The sequence below is a fragment of the Sebastes umbrosus genome, chromosome 12 (assembly GCF_015220745.1).
Source record: "Sebastes umbrosus isolate fSebUmb1 chromosome 12, fSebUmb1.pri, whole genome shotgun sequence".
Lineage (NCBI taxonomy): Eukaryota > Metazoa > Chordata > Actinopteri > Perciformes > Sebastidae > Sebastes > Sebastes umbrosus.
Window position 1 is genome coordinate 10,698,828 of NC_051280.1, and position 27,420 is coordinate 10,726,247.

The 27,420-nt window shown below is 42.0% G+C and overlaps 1 protein-coding gene and 1 long non-coding RNA gene across 28 annotated transcripts in view; both read left to right on the plus strand.

Annotated features, from left to right (window-relative positions):
* LOC119498895 (receptor-type tyrosine-protein phosphatase F) overlaps window positions 1-27,420 on the plus strand; it is a 201,114-nt gene that overhangs the window by 103,888 nt on the left and 69,806 nt on the right. For 17 of the 27 annotated variants that reach the window (XM_037787989.1, XM_037787988.1, XM_037787992.1 and 14 more), the window contains exons 5-11: window positions 7,946-8,134; window positions 9,886-9,903; window positions 12,542-12,652; window positions 20,783-21,052; window positions 21,931-22,512; window positions 24,851-24,984; window positions 25,535-25,679. In XM_037787989.1, the coding sequence (XP_037643917.1) occupies window positions 7,946-8,134; window positions 9,886-9,903; window positions 12,542-12,652; window positions 20,783-21,052; window positions 21,931-22,512; window positions 24,851-24,984; window positions 25,535-25,679 (1,449 nt within the window). The remainder of the gene's footprint in view (window positions 1-7,945; window positions 8,135-9,885; window positions 9,904-12,541; window positions 12,653-20,782; window positions 21,053-21,930; window positions 22,513-24,850; window positions 24,985-25,534; window positions 25,680-27,420) is intronic. The other 10 variants (XM_037787995.1, XM_037788000.1, XM_037788001.1 and 7 more) reach the window with 1 other exon arrangement.
* Window positions 4,754-6,937, plus strand: LOC119498898. Its single transcript, XR_005209207.1, has 3 exons — window positions 4,754-4,764; window positions 6,115-6,122; window positions 6,347-6,937. It is a non-coding gene; the product is annotated as an uncharacterized LOC119498898 (long non-coding RNA).

Sequence of the window (27,420 nt, forward strand, 5' to 3'; positions counted from 1 at the left end):
CTTTACAAATAAGTTCCATTAAATACTACTTCTCTAAGACAGATTAGACTCCGGTTCGCATGCAACACGCATCCTTTCAGACTGTTAAGTCTGCCTGCATGTTGTGTTTTTTTTAAGGCTGTCAATCGATTAAAATATTTAATTGTGATTAATCGCATCATTGTCCATAGTTAATCATGATTAGTCGCAAATTAATCACACATTTTTTATCTGTTTACAATGTACCTTAAAGGGAGATTTGTCAAGTATTTAATAGTCTTATGAACATGGGAGTGGGCAAATGTGCTCGCTATTTGCAAATGTATGTATATATTTATATTGGAAATCAGTTAACAACACAAAACCATGACAAATATTGTCCAGAAACCTTCACAGGTACTGCATTTAGCATAAGAAATATGCTCAAATTATAACATGGTATACTGCAGCCCAGCAGGCAACAACAGCTGTCAGTGTGTCAGTGTGCTGACTTGACTATAACTTGCCCTAAAACTGCATGTGATTATCATAAAGTGGGCATGTCTGTAAAGGGGAGACTCGTGGGTACCCATAGAACACATTTTCATTCACATAACTTGAGGTCAGAGGTCAAGGGACCCCTTTGAAAATGGCCATGACAGTTTTCCTCGCCAAAATTCGGTGTAAGTTTGGAGCGTTATTTAGCCTCCTTCGTGACAAGCTAGTGACATGGTTGATACCATGAGCCCGCTACAACCTCCGAAAGATCGATTGCATTAATGCGTTAAAGAAATTAGTTGTGTTAAATCAAATTTGCGTAAAGGCCACTTCATTTATACTTCTGTGTTGAATCTACAACGTAGATATGTACCATACAGTGTAGCCTGACGTGCACCTCCCCCAAAGTGTAACTACATGCCACATTGTGGCGACGCAGACCGTAACAACCGTGATTAATCCGCTTGGTAGCATCGCATTTCCAGCTGCTCCTTCTTCTCCGTGATCATGGACCAAATCGAGGAGAGGTTAACTGAGAAAATCCGTAAATGTGTACTTTTATATGACTCTTTTTTGCCACATTAACGATTGTTCACATTTATTAACTCCAACTGCAACACGATCCATTCAGTTTCAGTCGCCATTTCTTGAAGTACACGAAGAAACCCGACACAGTGGCATAGAAGCACCTCCGCCAACTGGCGTTTTAGGAGCTTTACTCTGTGTAGAGCCTACTTACAACTATAAATCAGCCTTAATGGATCGCCTGCATGACATTATCGCAGGATTTTTCCTTACACATATTTTTTCCCGCCCTGACTAGACAGAGAAGTGGAGCTTTTTTGATGAATTACACTCCAGCACAAGAGGGCCTTTTTATTAAAAATGCCCTCTATCTTGACAAACATCAACCTGCATTGCCTGCACTATTTCATTGGATTCTCTCCAGATTCCCCCATTCCTTTTCTTTTCCCTTCAAATTAAAGAGGACTGAACAAAGCATGTCTTTGTCTTCCCGGTATGACAAGTTGGCAGACAAGGCCAGCCGCAGGAATTGCAGTAGAAGGAAAAGACAGACAGAGCGCAAATCTTATCAGCTCCACAAGATCTTTGATAAGTACTGTATGTGTAAAGAGAGAACTTTCAATTATTTATGTTTTTTTACCTAAAGCCAAAAGCATAGACAGCTTAAGAAAGCTATATTAGATGTGGGCTGCATGGTTTTGCAACTATTAGAGACGTTTTACCTTTTCATACGGAGCATTATGTTAACATTCTAACCTAATTAAAATAATGAACACGAGATTTTCAAACGTTACAAAGTTCTTGATGGGTATCAGCTTAACTAAGTCTTCCATTTCTCAATCAATCGCTAAGTTTTTTGGTTTATAAAATGTCAGAAAATGGTGAAAGTTGTTGTTCAGTGTTCCCCAAAGCTCAAGATGACATCCTCAAATGTCTTGTTTTGTCCACAAGTGAAAGATATTCAGTTTACTGTCATAGAAGAGTAAAGAAACCAGAAAATATTCACATTTAAGAAGATGGAATTTTGTTGTCCTTTGTGTTAACAGTTTAAATTGGCCAGGGATTTTATATTCTTTCATTTCCATACCAATGAAATCCAATTTGTTTGCCTAAGAAATACAACTGCTTCTCTGTATTCTTTCTGCTTATGCTTCCCCAAGAGTAGCTAATCTTGGATATACTGTATCATGCTCACGGAACAGCACACACTATGGAAATAACATTGAAGCTAAGCAATGCTCTGCCTCCTATATATGTATAACATTTACTGTACATGCAACCCGGTCAGTCTCATTCAGCAATTTAAATTGACACACCAAGTGGAGCCACAGTACACTCCACTTATCAGACATACATTAAACATTAGAAAGTAGGGGAAAGATTCATGTATAAGCTTTGCAGCAGCAGTTCGCCTTTTTAAAGTATTCTCTATTTGTGCTTCCTGATATGGCAGAGCTGCTGACTCGTGTAATAACTCCTTTGGGGTCTTTCACCCTGTTTTACCAATGGTTTGCATTTTTCACAGCCCAGGAACCTTTGCCAATAATCTTCATCATAAATATTCTACAGGCAGCAATACAAGAGGGTTTGGTGGAAAATATCCGATGCTGATATTCCAGTTTCTTCAGTGAATGGCATAGTTCCACAAGGCACTATGGCATTAATAGCTTTTTCCCTCCGGTAAGACAAGACACTTCTTTCTCTAGGGAAACTGTATGTTACAAATCTTGAAGTTGCTGCAGGTAGATTTTGGATGAAATAGAACAAATCTTAGGAAATTCACCTCAAAATGTGGTACGACAGACTTCTCAATCCTCCTCAGTGTGATCCCTGGGGTGACTGCGAGGTGTGATTGACAGGATCAGTGTCATGCCTCATTGAATCGATTGGTTTCTACCATACAGTTACTTAATGCTAGACCTAGAGGGAAGCTACACCATTTTCTGGCCGAGAGATGGAGTGATTTGGGATGGCCAACCATGTGTTACATGTACAATGTGAACACATGAACATTGGGAATCAGCAGGGGACTGAGGTAGACTTCAATGTGCACACTTTTTTCATCTTCACGCCTGATTAAAGGTCAGCCACCAGCTCGGTTCTACAGCGCTGAAATCGATAGAGATTTTTAACACGTTAGGACACAACTTCTTTTAATCAATGGGTTTACATGTGCATACGTGTCTATATTCACAAACTTCTTGTCCTCGTTCTGCATCAGTCATCATTTGACTGACAGACTGGCAGAGGTTGTGCAAAGATACGGTTGTTAAACATTTTAATCTTCTATAAAGATTACTCCTGAGTAATAAAACTAATGACTTTACTAAAATGATTTGATTAAATAAATGTTCAAAACAAAAATCTATGAAAGTCATTTTTTCGAGACAAACACAGCCACCTGAGCACATACCAACTGTGCCTCCCACCACACTCCTACCTGGGAAAATTGGGTCCATGTCAGCAGTCACAAAGGGACTTCCTCTCAGGTGATCTGTGGCCATTATTAACATGTTCTAAATGAACTGTAAGTAGGTGAGACTGGAGTTCAGCTCTCTCTAGGTTTGATATAATTAATGTTTTCCCCACATTGCACCCTAAACCCAACTCAACTTTATTTATATAGCACTTCCCACACAGTTGTTCCAAAGTGCTTTACAGCACACACAGAGGAGAACAAAAAGAAAAGAAGGAAACAAACACAACAGAAGAGAAAAAAAAATCAATGATGATAAATAACAATGATAACAGAGACCATCTTGTGATGGGATCACACCAGCTGCGGCGCCAAATCTGTGTTCATTGTGCTGTGGAACACATGACATGAAAGAAGGCAGTTTGGTATGGGGCCAGTACTACTGTAGCATGTGTGTGGAGAGATGTGCAACTGTATTTCAATCTCTGTGTGTAATTAAAAGAATCTCTAAATGCGCAATATTGATATCAAGGTATTTGGACACAAGGTGAAAACAATACCAGCGTCACTGTCGCAGCTGGTTATATAATAATAATAGTAAAGGCACATGACCACACAGAGTCCATAGTGACAACATAGACCTACAGAGACTTAAGGAGAAATATGTGAGCTGGTTAAGGTAGGCTAATGATAAAAGTTAATGAGATGAGATCTCAATAGTGGGGGAGAATCGGACAGTGGGGCCGCAATACAGAAGGTCCCTATAACACTTAGTCCCGGATCTCGGGACAGACAGAAGTCTTTGGTCAGACGATCAGTTTTGTGTCAGTGTGATATGGGGACAGGAGTTCTGTAATGTAAGATGGGGTGAAACCATTTAATACCTTATTAACACACACATCAGGAGTTTAAAATCAATTCTGTAGCTAACAGGCAACCAGTGTATGGAGGCAAGGAGAATAGCAGAAGAGTGTTATTTTACTCATCTTTGGCCACAAAACTGTCCATTTAAACAAAAAAATCTTCTAAATAAACCCTCTTTCAGAAAATGACTGCAGCATCAACATTATATAGGGTGTGTATCTACAAGTCTTTTCCCTTCTCTCTCTCTTTGAAGGTTAGAGAGAGCAAACCACAGAGGAACACAGGCCGCTACTGTTACCGTCATGACAAATTGTACAGTATTATTTCCTTGTGCTGCAGTTGTCTGTTTTGTAGAGGTATCCCGATTTCATTTGGGACGTCCGAAAACGAATCCCATATCGTTAGACAGGAAGTAAGCCTCGCCACAAAGATAAGAGGCCACGCAGAGATCTGTCAACTACATCTGAATATGAGACGATCCGGGCTACAGGCCAAACACAAGGGTGAACGCAGGAACAAGTGCTCTGCTGGGGATCAGAACAAAGTACAACACCCATGCACCTATTCATGCTCCAGCTATATAAGTTTACATATGGATTGAGGAGTCAGACAAGCAAAGTGAAGTGGAAAAATACTATTCAATGCATCCCTTTAACTCCATCTTAAAGGAACAGTGTGTAGCATTTAGGGGGATCTATTGGCTAATTATGTTCTCTTTAGTGTATGTCGTCATGTTATGGTTAACTTAGAATGAGCCGTTCTGGAGCGGGTCCTCTTCATGGAGCCGGCCGCCATGTTTTTACAGTAGCCCAGAACGGACAAACCAACCACTGGCTCTAGAAAGGGCCATTTGCGTTCGGCAACCGTGTTCTCCTACACGCTTTGCACACTTGGTTGCTATCTGCAACCTCAACGCTAGATGCCGCCAGATTCTACACACTGCACCTTTAAGTTAAACAGCCTTCTTGCTGACGTGATCTTAGAGACTATCAAATCAAAACATAGGTCCACGCTGTAAATGTCTGCTTAAGAAAGTAGAAAAATAATACTCAAATAATACTTTGAGTGGAGTAGATGTAGTCGGAAACAGATGAATCAGAAGTATATTTTTAAGGGTGCATTAATTGGATCTTGGAGAATCACTTCCTACATACAAGAGACGACTGTGTATTGTTCTTCTCATAGCTGATGACTGATGTGAGACAACCTTGTGTCTCTGGTAACACAGCTCACAGTGTACACTGTAACAGAAGATATTTGTTCTGTGTCTGAGTCTGGAGTGAACAACAACTTTCATGTCTTAATTAATTAGGGAAGTGTGCAGAGAGTGCCGGCTCTCTCCCTCTCAGTTGTACATGCACACTGTTGCAATCACAGTCTTACATGGTCGACCAGTTCAGGGCTGTAGTTTGACATTAAATACCGTGCGCCAAGACACCTTGTTTTTGTTTTCCTCACCTATCATAACACAAATTCTCTTGAATACATTGTAACTAATTTCTAGTGGACCATTCAGTTTTAGTTTTGTGACATCGTAATCCTGTTCTGGACACTTATTTCCTATCAAGCCAAATTTCTGTCTTGTATTAATTGTGTTCATCGCTGTAGAGCAGCTCTCAGTTGATTATTGTTAACCTGCAGTTAGGTATCTTCTCATGGTGAACCACAATCATTAGCACTGTTTCAAGGATTTCATCTTAGCACTTTGGCCCCAGAGACACATCTACATACCGTATGAGGAAAAAGATAAAAGAGATTACAAGTTTAAGAGCAAGCTGATAATAAGACCTCTCAAGGGCCATCGTGTTTCCTCTTTATTAACGCTGTCCAGAGGTTAAATTAGGGTTTATTAGGAGGGCAGGTGGGAGGGAGATCTGATTTAGGATTTGCAGCACAGTTAGGCCATGTCAGTGACAGTTTTGTATTTTATTAAAGTGACCAAATGGGGATTGCAAAACCATTACAAAACAGTTAAATAATTTGGGTCATCTAACTGTAAAGCAAGGAATCTGTCTGTCGGTCTGTCCCTCTGTGTGTTATTCGCATATTTCGAGAGTCGCTCATCCGATCGACTTCATTCGACAGTATCAAATGTGGTGCAATTTGGCCACATGGTGGCGCTATAATGATGAACTTTATGTTTTGGCCTTTAACTTATGAACCTTACCTCTTAGAAACGAAATGATTTCTTCCTGGATTCTGTGGGTCCAGACGAATCCATCCATATAAGCCACACCCCTTTGCGTCTAGGCTGATTTTCCACCATTTTGAATTTTGAGATTCAGATCAGATTTTTTGCTACTCCTCTTACAAATTTTGAGAAATCAACACCTAATTTGGTACAGAATATCTCTGGACCAAACCAGGAAAAATAACTATTTTGGATTGTTGATGTTTCATACAGTTTTGCTAAAGCTGGTCCTCAAAGTTAGCTCAAGTGCTGTGGGCGGGGCTTATATTACACAAAATGTCATATCTCCTGGATGCTTTGTGCTATTGCAACCACATTTGGTGGACATGTGTAGATATTATGTCTGAGTGACCATGAGAAATTTGGTGCTATCGGGCCAATAGGTGGGGCTGTAGCAGCACCATCTAACTGTAAAGGAGGTATGCTTTGTCTATATGTATGTATGACTGTATGACTGCCCTTCGCATATCTCGAGAACCATTCATCCAATCAAATTCACACTTGGCGGGTACAAGCAGCCATACCGCTGCTCTCGACAACGCTGCAAGCACAACTTCTGGGGGCCAAGCAATTGGCCCGTTCCGAACGGGAACTACACTAGTTTATTTTAAAGATAAGAATTCTGTTAGAGAGTTTTGCCACTAACAAACGTTCTCAAAACTCAACATAGCGGGGGATCAGAGAGAACTCAGAGGTAAACAAGTGTTCCCTAGTTTGTATAATTTGTAAGGTATCCACAATAGAAACACATACATGCAGGTGTTAAATGTCAATGGTAGACACTGTATGCTGGGATGTTCCTCTTCCTGATGACATTTTGAATCCGATATGTCAAGGCTGAGCCTGAAATCGCCCAGGACTATATATTGTTCATATTTTGCTAATCTTATGCAATAACGTCAGTATATATTTGAGAACAACCTTTCACCCTAGAATACCAAATCTTGCTTTAAGGATAATACTTTATGTGCTGTCATGGATATGCTGTTACATTCATTATGATGAGTTGGATTATTCAAATAGGTTTGTTTAGCTTGCTAAGCCTAAGGCGGCTCATTTATGCATGGGTGCCCAGAGACAGATTGCAATCCTTCCTCTGTCTAAACCTGAGTCTCCCCATGCCGGGTAATAAGCCTGCTATGATAATCAATCAGAGATATTTTTTTTCCAACCAAATTTGAAATCCAAATTATACCAGATCTTTAATTCCCCTGTAGTATATTCTGCACTTGCACTCATTTTGTTTGTGTGTGTGCTTTCTGATTGCTGTTCGGCCTGTAGCACCTGAAACACATTTGCTCTCTTTCATCCTCTTCTCTGTCCTTGCCTGCTCAACAGCTTTGATGCACTCAACGCCTCTCACAGCAATTGAGAGCCTATATTCTGTCGCAATCTTTACACTTTTTTTCCTCTTGTTTTTATTTCCCCCTCCTGCAATGTATTTCTCTGTGAGGCTCTGCATACACTAACAATCTGCCTTTGCAAATTTGCAGAGAACCAGATCCCCCATGGCTTCCCCACCATCGATATGGGTCCCCAGCTGAAGGTGGTTGAAAAGACCAGAACCGCCACCATGCTGTGTGCAGCCAGCGGAAACCCGGACCCGGAGATAACCTGGTTCAAGGACATGCTTCCTGTAGACATCAGCAGCAGCAACGGGCGCATTAAACAGCTTCGTTCAGGTAAAATTTGATTTCATCTGATTTCATATCTTCAAGGTGTTACTCTAAATGACACACTGTTAATGTAAACACAGCAAAGGCAAGTTGCAGAGTACAAGATGCCAACAGACATGAGACATGCTAGACATGAGGAGGATGTGAGAACACAAAAGGCCTTTGTTGTCATGTATGACTTCATGTATTCTCTTTCATCACAAAGGACACGAAAGTTTCACTCAAAGTTTGTCACCTTGACGAGTTGGCTGAGTTCCTACAGAGTTTTATTCCTTACAGCTGCAGCCACTTATAAAGTTACACAGAAGTTGGAGTGAAGTTGTTCCTGCGTTCGTTGACAGTGATGCATGAGCTTGTAACCATCCAAAAGTACAGAAAGAGACTTTTTTCACCATATTAAATAATCCTTAATCCCCTTTTAAACATGCAGCTGGGTGACAATGAGGCCAGCCGATGATGCATTAGCTCGGATTCAAACTTTGCAAAAAAATGTACGAGGTGCTCTTTGTTTGCAGTAGCAGTCGGTTTGATAAATAAACAGTGTGTGGCTGACCTGGATCAGATTGAAAAGGTGCAAGGTGGAAAGATTAGTGGCTTTTGACCAGATTTGTGACTCCTTACTAAATCTACCTCACTTAGAGAGTGTCAGGCCCCAAAGATTAAAGATGAGAGCTACTCCGGAAAAAGCCTGGCACCAGAGCTGCCCAGTGGAGGCCGAATACAGGTCACTGGAGCACATTCACTTAGACTGTCCATGCTGTTGCAATATTAAAATCCGGCCCTACTGCACGCACAACCTAAATTAGATACAGAAGCTGGATAATAACACTTAATTGTTTGATAATGTTTAGATAACAGGGCTAAAACAGTGCCTAAAGATATATATATATATATATATTTATATCTAGCAACAAACTTTTAATTAGTTTTCTTTCTCGCAAATAGTGAGAGTGCCTGAAAATATGCTGATATGTAATGCCCTCACACTAACAATTCTTTTTATCCACCACCCTTTTCTTGACATCTGCTGTATCAGGATTTACGTTACTGCCTATGACCTGAAAAGAGGCCAATTTTTGCGATGGCAGAAAAAAAAGCGCATTAATTTGCCACCACAGTTTAACAGAGAAGGCAGACCGAGTTCCTCCTCGATGTTTTAGTGAACACACACACACACACATTTGGTCTATCTTTCCACACCATCCAAATCATTCACTCTGTAGAGATACTAACTTCTTTTCTATTTAATACCTCTGACCTGAATAGTTTTTTGCTGTGCATCATTCTATTTACTGTGTACGACTTTCATTCATTTCTCTTGCCCATTTTACTAACTGCTTTCTGCACAAATGCAGTCTGTACAAAGAGTAAGGCCGTCTTAAATAAGAAAGCTTAATAAAAGAATCTGCTTAAATTGCTTACTATTTTAATGCTACTATGAAGCAAGCGTAAATGTGTCTGTGGGTGTTGTCTGCAAATACAAAAATAGCAGCATTATATTTCAAAATGTTTGCCTGAGAGAAGGGATCCTGTTTTCTGTTTTTTTTTGTCATTTACAGACAACATATACAGTCCACAATGTATACCTGCTTCATAGCGTTGATTAGTACACTGAACTTTGTCACATTGCATTTAAGTGGCTTCTACTCTGTATCCGTTTTTTGTGTCAGAAGCCATGTTTTTTTTTCTCCCACTGATATAAGTGGATTACTAACTAATCTCTCAACCCTGTTTGCATCGAAATTACTCCCACCTAGGTGGTACACCAATTAGAGGTAAGGATGATGAAGTGTGTTGGAAAATATCACATCCACACCATTCCCTCACCTCCACATCAGACCCCTGCATTACCCCCCCGAACGCCACATCACCAGGTTCATCGGCGCTGTCAGCGCCAACCCGCCCCTCTTCCACTTCCCCCCTTCGTCTCCTCCCAACTTGTCCTGTCTGCTGTCTGCTCCCTAACAAACAAATGATCACCAACCCTCACGTCAGGAGAATGGAAATGCGAAAGTCCAAGGTGTCATCTTGTAAATTAGCTTTGTCAAGGCTCCTCCAATAGACGGTTAGAAATGAGCCACGTTTATGAACACACATTCACACCTTTCGGCTTCAGCCTCTCCTCTTGGCTTTTCAGCGGAAAAAGGGGCGAGGAGTTGCATTTTAAACTAAAGGCCACCGTGGCCACTAGAGGATCTACCTGTCTCCTCTCTGCAGCCTCGCTGTAAACTGAAATGGCTGCATTTGCATACAGCCTATGCAGCATTGCCCCCCAGCATGGGAACAGGATGCCTGGTCGAGATTGTTAAGGTGGAAGCTTCAACTCCTTTTTATGGTAATGGCACGCTTTTCCCCTGAGTGAAAGCATGATTTCCGCTCAACAACAGTGGGGTAAATAGTGGACGTCTGGGGCAAGCTGAATACATTTGGAGCTACCAGCTGTCTGTCTCGCTGTCTGTACGTCCTTGGCTCCTAACACCGCCCATATTCAATAACATGTTTAACTCTTAAGGAGTTAAGGCAGCCTTATGGCAGCCTCTTTGCCCCTTATGTCATGCCTGCACTTGTAAACAGTGAAATGAGCTTGCAGAAGATCCGCCAGTGTTTGACTAGTTGGAAGTAATTGAAGGGGTTTAGTGTTGCGGCTCTGACAACTGCCATAGCAGTAACGTTCTACATTCCTGTAGTAGTCACGCTGTTTTCTCCCATGGGAGGACGGGCAGATTGACAGATTGGTGACACCAGCATTAGTATGCAGGTGCATGTCAGTGCTGAATCAGACAGCGATGAGTTCAGCGTGCAGAGCAAACACCTTGGAGAGATATGTTGTCATGAGATCTGAGGCGATGCTATCACATGTTACTGCCCCGCCCTGTTTCGCTTCTCGTTGTTTTGGCCTCGTCTTGATTCGAGTCCCCGTTGGTTGGTGGTGAGCATGTTTGTTGCATTCATCTCATACTGCATGATGTGAAAAAAAAAAAAAAAAAACGTATCCTGACATCATCTTATGCTGAGTATTTTTGTCATTCTCAAACTGCATGGTGGCTGGCTGCCTTTCATGCTAGTACCATGCTGTTTTGGAGACGTGATAAATGTTACCACTCGCTTGTGACGTACACATGTACTGCTAAGAGAAGTTTTTAAACATGTATTTTTAAAATTCTGTGATGCAGGTAAGTTTTGCTGTTTTAGGTCTCTTTTTTTAATTTCTCAAATTACAGCTTGTCTCATTTGCAATTCAGTAGCAATGATTATATGATGGTTATAGTCACGGGGTGTCAAAGTGACCACACAAAGACAGGTCTCCAGGGCATTCATGCTTTGTTAGAAACAACATGTTAGCCTTCAGTCTGATGACTACAGCTTCTTGGGATTGTGAATACTAATCTGAGCCATCTGGCATAGGAGTGTTTCTCTTGAGGGCTGCGGTGACACATGGGGAAATAGTTGGTAATGAAAGAACACAATTATAACCTCACTGCTAAATGCATACTCAACAAAGATTGAAGAAAGATACCTGCACTGGCTGTCACTCACTTTGCAGCAAAATCAAGAAAAAATAACCATTTAGACAAAAGGTTAAGTCCTTAAACCTAAAGTTAAACCTTATTTCCTCTCAGCTCAAAAATTGGAATACTTAAAGTTAGGGTTGGTAATCTTAAGAAATTGGCAAAAGTACACTAGATAATAAAAATAATCCATCCGAAAAATCCAGCCTAGAGAATTTGATTGATTTATTGATGTCAGGATGTAATGAGAATTTCACAAATGTAACAAAAACGGATTTTGAAGAGGATTACCAACCCGAGCATTAATCAGATTAGCATTCCTCTTGAGGCCCTTAACTATAAATAATATGTTTTGGTAAAACTGTGTAAAACACATATTGCACGGTTGTTGATATTGAGCAGCAGGTTCATTAGTTCTTTAGATATTTCTATTAGATTTGATCAATTCTTCTGCTTTTGTTGTGGTTATTCTGCAGTGTAGCTTAGCCTCGTCCTGATATCTGGCTGAGATAGATAACCCTCCATGACACAAACACTTTGGTTTGTCAATTATTCCCATAAGCAGAAGGCCTGATCAGACTGTGATGGTTGTGACATGTTACTCAGATGATTAATTGACCCTCAGTCATGGTCTTTTTTCTCTCCTTAATACGACTAGGCAAATATTCTGTTAGCAGTTTCATTAAACTTGCCAAATCAGCTAAATGCTCATGTTGTCGTAAGCATTTTCTCGACAAATCTGCGACCACGTCTGACACATTAATTACGCATGACCTGGGTTAGACTAGTTGACTACAGGCTCTCTAGCGAGTCACTGTGCAGATATTTGCTGTGGTTTCATGCCAAATTACATCTCATATTCCACAACTGTCAAGACGGCTAAATTTGTTAATCCCCTACGCAGGAGCTCTGCAAATCGAGAACAGCGAGGAGTCCGACCAGGGGAAATATGAATGCGTTGCCATGAACAGTGCTGGGACCCGTTATTCCTCTCCTGCCAATCTCTACGTACGAGGTAAAGTCAAATGTCTCTCTCACTTTTTGAATTAATCTGTCATTTCTGTTGTCTCAAGCATTTACAGACCACAAACAGCCATGCAAAAACATCTTGTCTGTTTCATTCTACATTCTAATCTTTATGTTTCTTTCTGCCTTTGGAGCCACTCTCCAATGCTAAAGCCTCACAGGGGATTTCAGTTATCTTGGACGATTAGAACTCTCCTCAGACGGTGTTTGATTGACATCTTCCTCGCTCTCCTATCAGCTCGGTTGCACCTGTCAGGGTGGGACAAATTACACCTTTGTAACTCTTATTGGTGCATGGAGTAATTCTCAGCATCGCTCTGCCCACCTTCAACCTGAGCAGAGTTCTAATTAGCCGAGATAAGTGAAGACACCTGTGGGCCTTTGGCTGTTGTGTAATTTCCACATTTATGCTACTATTTCTCTCCTTTTCTTCACTTCTCTAACCATTATCCTTGCCTTGCCATTCCTCCCATACCAATGAGTTGAACTAACCTCAACCCTCCTGTTTGGCTGCGACTTTGACCAGGTGCAGCCTCTGTGAAAACAGCTGCATTGAAACCATTTCCTCCGCTGGCATTGAAAGCCGTGCCAGGCCCCCTTTCTTTTTTATTTTGACTGTATCGAAAGGCTCCATTATTCCCCCCCCCCCCACCCGCCCACAACCCAGAGCTCCTAAAGGCATGGAGGGGTCTGGAGTTTCAGGGTTTGTTTTTGTTGTGGTGTCTCCGTGAGCAGACTAATGCAGGGTGAGGGTGAGCATTGTACCCGTTCTGGAAAGAGCTGGTATGGGAGAGAGAGTAGTCTAGGTCAGCCCCTGCGGATAACACCACCATGTCTGATGTACATGAAACAGAATAGCTGCTCCAGTTGTTAGTGTGGGTGGAGGAGGGCGGGAGGAAGGGAGGGAAAGTGTCAGTGTAAGAAAGAGACACACTCGGCTATCACTTCATAATTTTGTTAAAAGCATATGCAGTAGTGTATCATAGAGGCTATTTTATGACTGAGTGATTCCAGTGTCTCTTTCCATCCATCAAGATAAGATAAGCAAATTAGTGTCCAATGTTTCCCTTCTACTCCAGTCTAAAAATTACAAACCACAGCTTAGGGTACTATTTTTTAAACAAAAAAGCCTCTCACTAAGATGTGCACTAATAAGCTTTAGAACAAGTATTTTCTTATAGGAAGGTATCCAAGAAAAATGTTTTTCCAGCAGACAGACCCTCCTCCTGGATCAGAGGAATCAGAGGTAAAATCATCCTCAAGGACCACAGCGGCATCAAATTTACAGATTAAATAAACACTGTGGGCTCCAGAAGGTTTAGATCTAACAGTAAATCTTGACAGGGGGAGGTAGTCAGCCAAACAGCAAAGGCGAGGAAGGGATGTAAGTCTCGTCTATTAATCAGGGCATGTCTGTCACAGGTGCAAACACAGCTTTTTCTCCCCCCACAGAGGTAATTACAGTAGTTGTGTGGCGTGGCGCCAGCAGGGGCCCCAGGCCCAGCTAGTCTGTAACACCACCCAGGTAGCTGTCAACCCGTTGGCCCCCGACACCAACTTTTCCGCCAGCCTCACCACACCAGCGAAGAGATAGAAATCAAACCAACCGTAACCTTTTAAAAGTGCACTTGTCTGGAATGGAGAACAAAGGCTCTAGCCATGTTTTCACTCCGTCTTTGTTACCGCTGCAAGAATGAGGAGACGAGACCCGAGGCTGTGCTATCACAGGCGGCTTGATTGGGTTTAAAACTTGAGGGACTCAAGACAAGTGGCCTTTGACATGCCTCTCCTCCTTTCCTGTTGTTATATGTTTTTTGTTTTTATTCCGAGACACCAGAGGGGAGATTTAGGGGCTTACAGCGTCTGCTTTCAAACTTGCAAACATAACAAGCTTTGGGAGCAAACATGTCAGTTGACAACTGTTAAATTTCACAGTGCTGATGTGTAGCAGCAAGCTGTAAAACCTTGGTTTATTCCAAACTTCCGTGTACAAAATATTGCAATTCAGTGCTAAGATTAACAGTGCTTCAGTTAGGGCTGTCAGTCGATTAAAATATTTAATCATGATTAATCACATGATTGTCCATAGTTAATCACCATTAATCTCAATTTAATCACACAGTTTTTTATCTGTTCAAAATGTATCTTAAAGGGAGATTTGTCAAGTATTTACTATTCTTATCAACATGGGAGTGGGCACATATGCTGCTTTATGCAAAGTATGTATATATTTATTATTGGAAATCAATTAGCAACACAAAACAATGACAAATATTGTCAGTGTGTCAGTGTGCTGACTTGACTATGACTTGTCCCAAACTGCATGTGATTATCATAAAGTGGGCATGTCTGTAAAGGGGAGACTCGTGGGTACCCACAGAACCCATTTTCATTCACATATCTTGAGGTCAGAGGTCAAGGGACCCCTTGGAAAATGACCATGCCAGTTTAGTGTAAGTTTGGAGCATTATTTAGCCTCCTTAGCGACAAGTTGGTATCATATATATAAAACATATGGATTCCTTAGGTTTTTGTAGTTTCATATGATGCCAGTATCTTCACTCTAGCTTTAAAACTGAGCCCACTACAACCTAAAAATCGCAAGTTGCATTAATACTTTAAAGAAGTTAGTGGCCTTAAAACAAATTTGCATAAACGCATTATTATTGCATTAACTTTGACAGCATTAGTTTCAATATTTCATTTTTTTTTTTTTCCTTTTGAATAAATTATAAGAATCGATCACTTGATTAAATTCAGCGTCCTCTCTGGTTACAGCAGTAATATGTAGCCTTGAAATGTCAATAATGTTACCTCTACTTTAAGGTGACATGAAAAGATTACCATGGGAGAACGAATTGTGGTATTATTCTCTATCAACCCCTTCTAACACCCACCCGCCCACCCACACACACACACACCTGTCAGACTTGCATTAAACGGGTTGTTATAGGTCGGTGTTTTGTGTCTGCGAATGTGTTTCTGTGTTTTTTTCCACTCACCGTAGCTACCTGATCCAATTCCTGTCTGCAGGTACACAAACACACTGCCAGCACCAGCGTCGCCACCCTTGTCTTGACATTTTAGAGCCACCAGAGAATGATGTCCTCATATTTCTGTGTGGGAGGGGGGAGGGTGAGTTAGACTGAAGGAGAAGAATAGGGGTTCTGCTCATGGATTGTTTTTCCCTCCCTGTCTGCGCATCTATTTATGTCCTTCCACTTATCATCCATTAAGAGTTTATGTGCGTGTTTGTTAGGTGTTTCAGGTGCGCACGCACCTTGTTTTGCTGTGGCCGCTTTTTGGTGACCCTCCTCTAGAGGAGGACTCCGTCAACGTGGGCAGAATCGCGAGCGTCCTGTGATTGTGCATGAGGGCTCATTCGTCAACTGTTTATCCCACGACGGAGGAGGGATGTCAGCTTCTGTCTGCTGGCACTCCTTCATATATCCGTGTGACATGTCAATATGTCACAGAGGATAAAGTGCTGCAGTCGAGCTTTTCTCTTACTAAAATATCTTCATACTGTGTGTGTGTGTGTGTCTTGTGTGTCAGGGAGGGGAACTTACAAAAGTTGGGTACAGGAGCACATTGAGTGTCCTTTACATCAACAAGTATTCTGGATATGAGAAATGAGTCTATCCTTAATGATAAGACATCAAATAGATTTACTGTAACTGCACAATTATGTAACAGTAAGTGTGTAAGTGTGTTTCTTAAAATGTTCCACATCTAATGTGTTTGAGTTTTATTTGATATCATAGATATAGACAATATAATTTTGTTTATCTGCAATACCAAAAAGATGCTAAAGAATAATGCTAAATCATTTATAAAAAGTGAGTTTCCCTCCCTGGTACTGTATGTATGCATTACTCTGCCTATCTGTGCCATGTCACTAACCTCCACTGTGTCTACGGAAACACTGTTCTGTTTCACTGTCTTGTCTTCCTCTCCTCTTTGTATCTTCTCATTCCATCGCTCACCTCCATCAAATCACTTCATCCGCAAACAGGTCAACGTGAAGGTTTGTCATTTTCACTTTTAATCCCCTACCTTTTATTTGATGCAGATTTTAGGTGAGGTCAACCATCCTCTCCAGACCCTCTGAGGAAGACACCGATATATCCCTTCCCTGAAAAACCTGAATATTAATAATAGCTCTCCCTAATCCATGATAGTATAAATGTGTCGTTTTGTCTCAGCATGAATCCCTGAATAGTTCATGCATGCCTTCCAACGCCACTCCCCACAAAGCGTGTTTCGATTAGCCTTGCCAAGACACACAAGGACTCCCCGTGAAGTTTGTTTAAGTCATTATTAGATCTCTTTCGTGCATTCTTCCCAACCACACCCATGTTGTCAATGTCAACCACATCCACTAAAAACTATAGCTCCTTTCACCCTCCGACTTTCCATCCGCCTCTGTAGGCCCATCAGAGGTGTGTGATGGATTACTCCGGTATTCAGGTGGCAACCGGATTTGTCAGATATTTAGGCAGCAACACCCCGGCTCTCCCACCGAGGGACACGGGTATCAGAACTGACAAAGCCACTCTCAGGGGATTATGTCTGTTTTACCGCCATGGGCATCCTCTACCTAGAGACTGAGGGATGTGATACATGTTGGCCTAATGAGAAGACAGACATCCACCCTGTCTTTGTGTGATGTCAACCCTGTCTCCCAAAAAATTATTTTCCCTTACAACAAAACTGCATAACCAAAATACATTTTGAGGGAAACAATTTTTTTCCCAGATTACGGTCACAGTTTTAAACATGTGATTAACATTGTAAATGGAAACAAAACAAAAATACAACATCACTACTGGGTTAGGCTTAGTAAAAACACATCATAGTTTGGCTTAAAATTTAAAAACCAAACAAAAACTTAATGTGACTAAATGAAATGATTACGTTTCACACGGGACACGAACACGAACACAAACACCGGTCTCCTGGGGGAAAGTCTGGTGTTTATTGGACCCATCCACTTCCTTTCCCGCCTGCCAGTAGTAGACTTTATCACTTGCTATACCTGTTATGATTCAATAAAATTTTTTATTCAACATATTTTCATTCACGGTCGCTCGATATACTGCGTCTCCTGCTTTGCGCAACGCTTGTTGTACTACGTCACTCACTGCGGCCGTCTGCAGACTTACAAAGGTATTTCTGATACGTAAAAGACAAACGTAATCCGTGACAAAATACCTATCAAACGTAATTGAGAATGCAATTTAATTGTATGAGACTGTAAATTCTAGGAGACAGGTCTGGTAATGTTGCAGCAGGAGACCCTGCAGGAATTAAGCTATCAATACGTTTATCATGTTGTCCACACATAGACATACGTTTTAGAGTTAATGGATGGTGACATTAACATTGTCCAAGAGAGAGAGCTAATGTTTCGGAAATTCTCTTCACTTGTAACATCTGCAAAACACGGCTGCTCAAAGCGCTGACCTATAGAATATTTAAGAAAGAGCTGGCAGTGTGCTGACAGGGGGGATGATCAGCCATCATGGCAGCAGCATAGCCCAGCGCTGCTGCCAGGAAGCCCGGGAGCCCGCTGACTCTGTGCCAGTTTGCTCACATATTGATTGACTGGACAGGTTCTGCTATCCTTGGGCACTTTGTCAAGGCAGTTAAATTTATAGGTATCCAGCAAGCCGGCATGCAGAGTGGAGACAGGGCTTATTTTGTGGTTTTGATAGAGTCCCGGAGCCCGTCTCTCCACGCCGCTCTCGACAGGAGAGAGGCTTCGGGGGAATCGATAACAATTACCTGCCCTCTAGTCATTTTGTTCCGCAGCACCTCTCCAAACTTAACCGCACGCCATGAATTATTCACAACATTAAGTGTTCAATATACACAGGCCCCATTGACTGACTGCTCTTAGCACTGTTTAGTCTATGGAATCATGAAAGAATAACAGATACTCGGAGCTTAATGGTCTTACATTAGGACCGCTCCTCTCAGGTTTCTCTTTTCCATAAGCATATGTTGTGAGAAATAGCAGCACTTGGAGAACGTTACGGTTGTGTGAAAAGACACAGGTGGTCACCAATATAAGTGGAACGTTTTTTTTTTTTACCCAAGAAATACTCACAGGAGTCTGTTGTGCATTAGTCGGACTGGAAATCAGATGTTCAGCCATTCATATGAGAAAATTGGACCAAGTTCCTCCTTTATCTTCGTCTCCCAGCGTGCTCAGGCTTGTGATCCCGTCCCATATCTTTCCTCAGCTCCCGCGCATGCTTTGCTTGAGAATGTCGTCCATGTCCCGTTCCCAGGCTGGTAACACCACTCGGCCTGTCCAGCGTTTTCATTTCAAAATCAGCCATATGCCTGTGAACCTCACGGCTGATGTTAATCTTTCTGGACTCTTAATATGTGTCACTTTTTTCCTGCATGAAACCCTCCTTTATAATGTTGACACTCACTAAAGCTGTTGAGTCATTTTGTAAACTTATCATTATTATTATTAATATTAAAGGGTCATCATTTCTCTGTTCTAAACCTTTGCTGACCTCTTAACTGTTCCCAGTGTTAAATTGATTTTCTTTGTTTGCCACACACCCTCTGAAAAGGTTATAAAACGAACTGCACAGTTTAGATTTATCTCGGTAATGGTGTAAAACAAACACAAGACCAAATTCCAAGAGCGTTTTGTGGCTGAGACTTGGGATATTAATATTTTTATGAGATATCGAGCCAAGTAGTTTAAGCCCATAGGATTGTATTGATTTAAGAAAAGAAAAAAAAATAGCAAGTCTATATATGGCACCTCAATTATTTGGGGAAAATTCAGATGAGTGTGAACCAGGTCCCCCTTATTATGGTCCAGAGAACCAGCCTTCTCCTGACTGGAATCTCAAAAGGTGCTTTTGTGTTTTTTCCATTTCAGCACATAATGAGGGGAATAACAAGCATGGCTATAACAACGTTCTGGTTCAAATTAGATCGGGGAGGGAGGGGTGAAGGGTAGGAGGGGGGGGAAAGGGAAGGTGGAGGGAGACTCACATTTGAAAATCCATTTTCATGGAGACCAGTGCAAAAGAGCAATTACAGTCATGGGTTTTTTCTTTTCTTTTTTTCCCAGAGAGACACAGAGATGTTGTAGTGCATTAGGGGAAACACGCAGTATAAATTCTGCAGGGACAGTTTCATGCCGTAGTGTTTTGAATACGTAAGCCCAGCAGTCGTGGGATAGCAATAATGGGTCCTCACCGGGGAGCTAAATGTTTGGCTTGGCTTCACTTTCTCCATAATCAAGGTTAAAGAAGTCAGAGCTCCTCCTTCTTACTTTCTTACTACGTTACGAAACGTTCAGCATATCATACATTTCACAGGTGACACTGATGGATGCTCACATTGCACTGTCACGTTATGTTTTCTTTGCCATGTCAAGCGGATAACTTTGTTACGGTTGCCAAAAGTTACCAGAAAAAGATCTGAAGTGTGTAAATATGGCAGCCGTTTCTTGTGTATCTTTATTTAGACAGAAAACAAGTCATATGTAAATGCTGGCTGCCTGTTTATTCTGGGCCGGCTTTTCAGTATTGCATGGAGCTTCTGCATCGGTGTTTGCCATGTCCCTGGCGACGTCAACGGGCCCTTCTTGTCTCCATGGGAACCCTTTTTAATGTCAGCCTATCTGCATATCAGAACTGCACAAAGAGAGGGAGAGAGGGAGAAAGACAGGCAGAGCAGAAGGAGCCAGAGAGAGGGAGCGGGAGGAGAAATCAAACAATGCCATCTCCACAGGGTCCCTCAATGATGCAACTCTCGCTACCATTTGACACCCTGACAAAAGAGGGCCAGACAGAGTCTCTGGGCTATTTTTTGATTATATCCCCTATTGTAAGCAAGAGGATAAAACGCCCCCTCAAAGTTTTCTTGTGAATTTCTATCCATTTTGTGACAGTATTATTGTTCCCATTGTGCTCGCCTGCACATTAGGACAGAAGCCCTCCTTTCGGTTAGTTTTTTCTGCGTTAGCTTTTAGCCTCGTGGTGGGTCAAGACCATTCATGCAATCACATAGAACCATCATATTCACCTGACATTATCACACCTATTCACTATTTTTCTCCTGCCTCTCTTCATCCCCTCAGTGCGAAGAGTCCCACCTAGATTCTCCATTCCACCCACCAACCAAGAGGTGATGCCAGGCGGCAGCGTCAACCTGACGTGTGTGGCGGTGGGCTCCCCGATGCCCTACGTCAAGTGGATGATAGGCGAGAAGGACCTGACCAAGGAGGAGGAGATGCCATTGGGACGCAACGTGCTGGAAGTCACCAACATCCGCGAGTCGGCCAACTACACCTGTGTGGCCATGTCCTCTCTGGGCATAATAGATGCCACCGCTCAGGTCACTGTCAAGGGTGAGTTCTATCTACTGTATCTACGTGGGAGGTTGTTGCTGTGATTAACTGTGTGAACTTTGCTGTTGATTTGAGTCACCAACAGATCTGAAAATGAAATGTTATAAAGCAGAATAAAACCCTTTCAAAACTTCTTGTACATCATCATCGCTGCCCTTGTGCTGGGGCCGATGGTTTTTGTTGATACTGAGAGGTCAGAATATGAGGCTGTTGCTATTTGCAGCCTCTTTGTCAGTGACCATCGATGTCAGGGCTGGTAGGTGTTTCTTTCTTCATGTTCGTTGAGTCCTTTGTATCAGAGTGTGAGTGTGGCTCTACCCATCTGTGTATATATGCGGCTATGCAAGTGTGTTGTCTACCCGTCGCAGCCTCTCTTATCAGTTGTCGACGTCTGTATTGATCCCACTTTCCCCTCAGCTGATCGATACTCAGGCATTTAGAGAGACCGCGGCAATACCGAGCCCCCTCTGTAAGGAAGCCATAATGAAGACCCTCTGTTTTGTTTGTATGTGTTGTACAGTCACAATGGGAAGCACTCTTGCAATTTTCTTGTATTGTCAGTAATGACCACGCCGGTTATAAAACACAAAATTGGGATTTCAGTCCAGCGTTTCTGTTCATTTGGGGGTAATGTCTGCTGACAGCACTATAAGGATTAGCTTATGAAACAATCATTGCAGTGCTATGAGTAACAGAATGAACAATTACATGACCAGTCATGCCTTTTCTCCACAAAAGCTGATTTTAGCTGTATTGTGCCTACATTTTGAGAATCATGGTATCAAATGTGGCAGACATCCAATTTGTCTCAAATTACCCACAAGTCCTAAAAGTCCATTCTTGATATCAAAGCTAATACTCCGCTTCTCTGTCCTCAGCCTTGCCAAAGCCCCCCACCTCCCTCATTGTGACTGAGACCACCGCCACCAGTGTGACTCTCACCTGGGACTCTGGAAACCCAGAACCCGTCTCCTACTACATGATCCAGTACAGAGCCAAGACCTCAGACAACGGCTTCCAGGAAGTGGAAGGTGTGGCAACTACCCGTTACAGCATCGGTGGACTTAGCCCCTACTCTGAGTATGAGTTTCGTGTCATGGCTGTCAACAACATTGGCCGCGGGCCGCCCAGCGACCCCGTGGAGACGCGCACCGGTGAACAGGCCCCCTCCTCGCCGCCTCTGCACGTCCAAGCGCGCATGCTGAGTGCCAGCACAATGCTAGTACAGTGGGAACCGCCCGAGGAACCCAACGGGCAGATCAGAGGCTACCGGGTCTATTACAGCTCGGATCTGACGGCTCCACTCAGCGCCTGGCAGAAACACAACACCGATGACAGCAGTCTGACGACCATTTCAGGCCTGACTCCTGATATCACCTACAGCCTCAGGGTGCTGGGCTTCACCTCTGTGGGTGACGGGCCACCTTCTGACGTCCTGCAAGTCAAAACTCAGCAGGGAGGTGAGCAGCCGACCACTGTGTGTGGCTCTGTGTGTTAATTAATGTGTGTCAGTTGTGTAACCGCCTCTAATTATGCTTACATATAGTGCTAGACAAGGTAACAGCTGAGGTTAGGCATGTAGAGTTAGTAGGGCTGCCATGCGATTAAAATAATTAATCAATTAATCGCAAATTAATTGCACTTTTAACTGTTCAAAATGTACCTTAAAGGGAGATTTTTCAAGTATTTAATACTTTCATCAACATGGGAGTGGGCAAATATGCTGCTTTATGTAAATGTATGTAGATATTTATTACTGGAATTCAATTAACAACACAAAACAATGAAAAATAATGTCCAGGAACCCTCACAGGTACTGCATTTAGCATAAAAAATATACTCAAATCATAACATGGCAAACTCAAACTGCATGTGATTATCATAAAGTGGGCATGTCTGTAAAGGGGAGACTCGTGGGTACCCATAGAACCCATTTTCATTCGCCAATATTTAGCATAAGTTTGGAGCGCTATTTTACCTGCTTCACGACAAGCTAGTATGACATGGTTGGTACCAATGGATTCCTTATGGTTCCTTATAGTTTTTTGTAGTTCCATAAGATATCTGTATCTTCACTTTAACTTTAAAACTGAGCCCGCTACAACCTAAGAATCATGTGTTAAATAAATGAATGGCCTTAAAACAAATTTGCATTAATGCATTATTATCGCGTTAACTTTGACAGCCCTAATAGTTAGCTGAAGTATTTTATTATTACACCAATGTTGTGTGTATTGTACAGTATGTAGCGTATATTGGTGACTGCAACTCTACAATCTTACACAGAATTCTGATTCAAGACAGATGAACAGAAACTCAAACTCAATATTAAGCCACAAAATGGTCAATTTATGACCCCATTCCCCTTTTTATGGCTACTATCTTGCATACCTCACGGCCATGTGGGCCTCAAAATCACACAAAGGGCTACACACACACCACTAACACCACCACCTCCTCGTCCTGATCCTCATACGCAATCCTCCTCTCCTCCGCATTCCTGAAGACTTGTCCTGATTTTAGTTTATCCATTCATTTACTATGCATATAGGTCCACCTATATACAGTATATCTATATCATAATAACATGCCTTAACATGAGAGCCATCCATGAGCCTGTTTAATGCTTTTAATTGAACTCATCAGGTTTTATTCAGTGATTGATATCAGGTGTTTGGTACTGTTCGACAGGTGAGAGAGCCCAACTTTCCAATATGGAAGAATTAAATATGTGAAGCAAACAATATTAATTCTAATTCTTTAAAAAAAAAAGAATCCAACCAACGACTTTCACTGATGGGAGTGGTTAGGGTTTAACGCCAGTGACACTGGAACCCTGGGAAGAAGTCTATAAAACCTGAATTGAACTGGGTCTGATAAAAGCTGTCACGATGACTTCAAGCCAGCTAAGGGAGGGGGTTTGAGAAGATGATTAGAAGTGTTAGAAATACAGTTTTTCTCATTTGCTTTGGCTTAATTGTTGAATGAGAGTTATTAAAATAATGAGTTCAAATCTCTGAACAATTAGTTTGTCATTCACATTAGATTTGAATTTCTCATTCATTCAAGCAAATTGCACATGTTTTGGCACACGTGTGCAAAAAGAGTAAGTAACTGATGAGTTGATTCTCAGATAGATTGTCGTACTCTTCACAACTTCTAAACATCCTTTCATCGTTTGAGCCGTCACATGCAAAATGATCCATTAAAATATCAAAATCTGTATATATGTATATTCCGTAAATATCTATGACACGGTGTTAAGTACTGTGAGGAAAAAATTAGCCAAAGCAATTGAGAAAGACTGTGATGTTGAATTGCTTCAAAATCTGGTGCTTCTTAAACTCTCAGCTGTTGAACGGTGCATTCAGTTAATGTCATTGGTCAACATCAAGGATATTATTCACTGATTCTACCTGGTCTACATGGCAGTCATTCTTTAATTGTTAATCGTTGTATTCAGTGGGCTCATTTATTCATTTATTTCTCATTATCCATTGAGTGCAATCACTCTCCTTCATCTTTGTATCAATTTATTCATTATCGTTACATATTTTGGTATTGTTTGTTAGTTAAGGCATTAGCACTACATGTACTCCCCTACAGCGTGTGCGAAAGGGCTCATAAGGTTATTTGTGTATTAATTTGTCTCTGCCATTGCAAACGCTTTCTCATACAGTCAGTTTTCGGGAGGTGGTTACTGCTGCTGACACCGTGGAGAACATGTAGCTTTAGTAATGTGCTCTTTTTTGTCCCTTTAATTCATTACCCTCTGTCCTCTCGCCCCTCTGTACCCAGTCCCTGCCCAGCCGTCCAGCTTTGAGGCCGAAGCCGAGCTGGACAGCCGCATCATGCTAACATGGCTGTGGCCCGTACAGGACCCCATCACTAAGTATGAGCTGCAGTACTGGGAGGACGGCTCCGAGAACAAGGTTAGAATAACAACATGGAGTTATAACTATTGTATGACCTAGTTTTCTCTCCTACATACCATCTATCTATCTATCTATCTATCTATCTATCTATCTATCCATCTATCCATCTATCCATCTATCTATCTATCTATCTATCTATCTCTCTATCCATCTATCCATCTATCCATCTATCTATCTATCTATCCATGTTTCCAGCTATCTATCTGTCAAATGAATCTTGCTCTTTATGATGCAATTTCTCTGAATGGGAAGCCTCGGCTGCAGCAATGTTATGGTAGTAATGCAGTCAACTCCCCAGCTGATGAGAAAGATTTACTGTAGTAACAAACAGCAAAGTCGTTCAGTTGTGTTGTGGCCATTCGTTCAACTCTGCTGGCCCGCTGCACCAGTTGTAAACTAGAGGACAATTTGTTTTTTGCTCTCACATTTGGCTGCATCCTCTACTTTGTATGCATGTAGGAAGGAGAGACAGCAGTCTACAAATACTGCCCCTATAGCTCTACACATGAAAACACTTGTGTAACTGTCTTTGATTTGAAACCTCCAGATACATGTGACCTTCAACCCAGCTGGCACCCATGCGGTGGACGGTCTAAAGCCTGACACCTCGTACCGTTTCTCGCTGGCAGCCCGCTCTGAGATGGGTTTAGGCGTCTACACCCAGCCCATCGAGGCTCGCACCGCCCAGTCCAGTAAGTCTCTTGTCTTCTCTCCTTGTTGTCTACTAACCAATGCTTTTGTGGAGAAACAGTCACCCACAGCCGTCTGAAGCAGGTTTAGGTTCAGGCGGGAGAAAGTTGAGTTACATAGAGCTTAAATCAGACAGCGTTGGCAACTTGAATGTCAAGTCAATTTCAGCACACCATATAAAATGCTGACAGTGCAGCCAACCCGGTCTCGCTTCCACCACCTCCCCTCTTGTCACCAACACTAACCCTCCTGTCCGTCTATCTGAGGGCAGGCCCTGTGTTCAGTGTCAAAGGTACGTTTAATGTGTCTTGTTCCCACATTCGTGAGCTGTGCTGTGTTATTTTACCTCATATCATTATGTGCTTTTACAGTGGCAGCACTCAAAATGTCACTCTCCCCGCTGACTGCTGTTATTTTTGCTGTGGTGGCACCGTGCCGTACCTCAACCAGCAGGCGTACACTCAGTACATTTGTGCCTTGCATTTGCCCTGCATAGAACTACATTTGAATTGTTTGATTTGTACATTTGATTTATAAGCTTTATCTATGATATGGATAAAAGTCTAACTGGGAGAATGCAACTCCTGAAACTGATGTGATCAGCCAGAGAGAAGACGTATCGCCAGTATCCGTTGGAGTTTTTAGAACTACAGAAACTCTTGTGGTTGTTCGGAGGTGTTACAGAGTGGAGCTCCTGCCCTCATAAAAGATCTTTGAGGACAGACACCAGCTTGCAGAGAGCACATGAACCCTGACAACAGGCATGTTTAATATTGGCCCGCCATCAAGTTGCTCATGGAATTAATGTTAGCTGATTTGTGCGCACTCGCACCGGTGCACCCATTCACACACTCTAATTTTCACTCACATACGCCACACAATTCTGGCTAGCACACTAGCACAAACACAGCAGAGAACAGTAAAGAGAGGATTTTGATTGGCTTTATTTTAGCGGATTCTGATACGTCACGTTTTACTTAGCAATAGTCAAGAAAAGAATACAATAGATGGGACAGAATCTCTTTCTGAAATTTTTCCCCATTAGGACAGACACAATCATTGAAGAGCCAACACCTCCGACAACCACAGAGTTATATAACTGTCTGAGATCACGAGTGGTGATGAGTCTGCGTCCTTGGGCCTCTCGACAGCAGGAGTCACAAGGACACAGAATTTGGAGAACAGAATTTGGATTTCATGCAGCGGGAGGATGGTGTGCATGAAATAAGCAGCAGCCTTGGGAAGCTGCTGAGGCAAATAGGCAGCGGGGAAAGTGTGACATTTTCTAGTGCTGCATTTAAATGGTTAGTATATATATATATATATATTTTTTTTTTAAGATTCAGAGCAATGAACATAACTCAGCTGTTTATATATGATGAAACGCTACACCTATGCTACTCAGCTTTGTAAAAGTTATGTGATGCTTTGCCTAAAATGGAATGGGAAATTACAGAAGTAACAGTGGTTAAGATAACTGAAAGTCAGTAGTTGAAGGTGCAATTCATAATCAGATTTTAAGCAAAAGGTTATCTCCAACGCCAAAAATCAAACCGAAGACACAGCAGTGAAACAGTTCTGTATTTCTATTAGATATTGGGCTTTATAATTTTGAAGAAGAAGAGGTACATGGAGGTATTTTATCTTCTTCATCTATAATTTGGTCTCTATTTTAAGCCCGCTCTTGCTCCGGGCGTATGTATTTCCTGTGGTGTTGTCCTCACCTCGTCCAATTTGACTGTG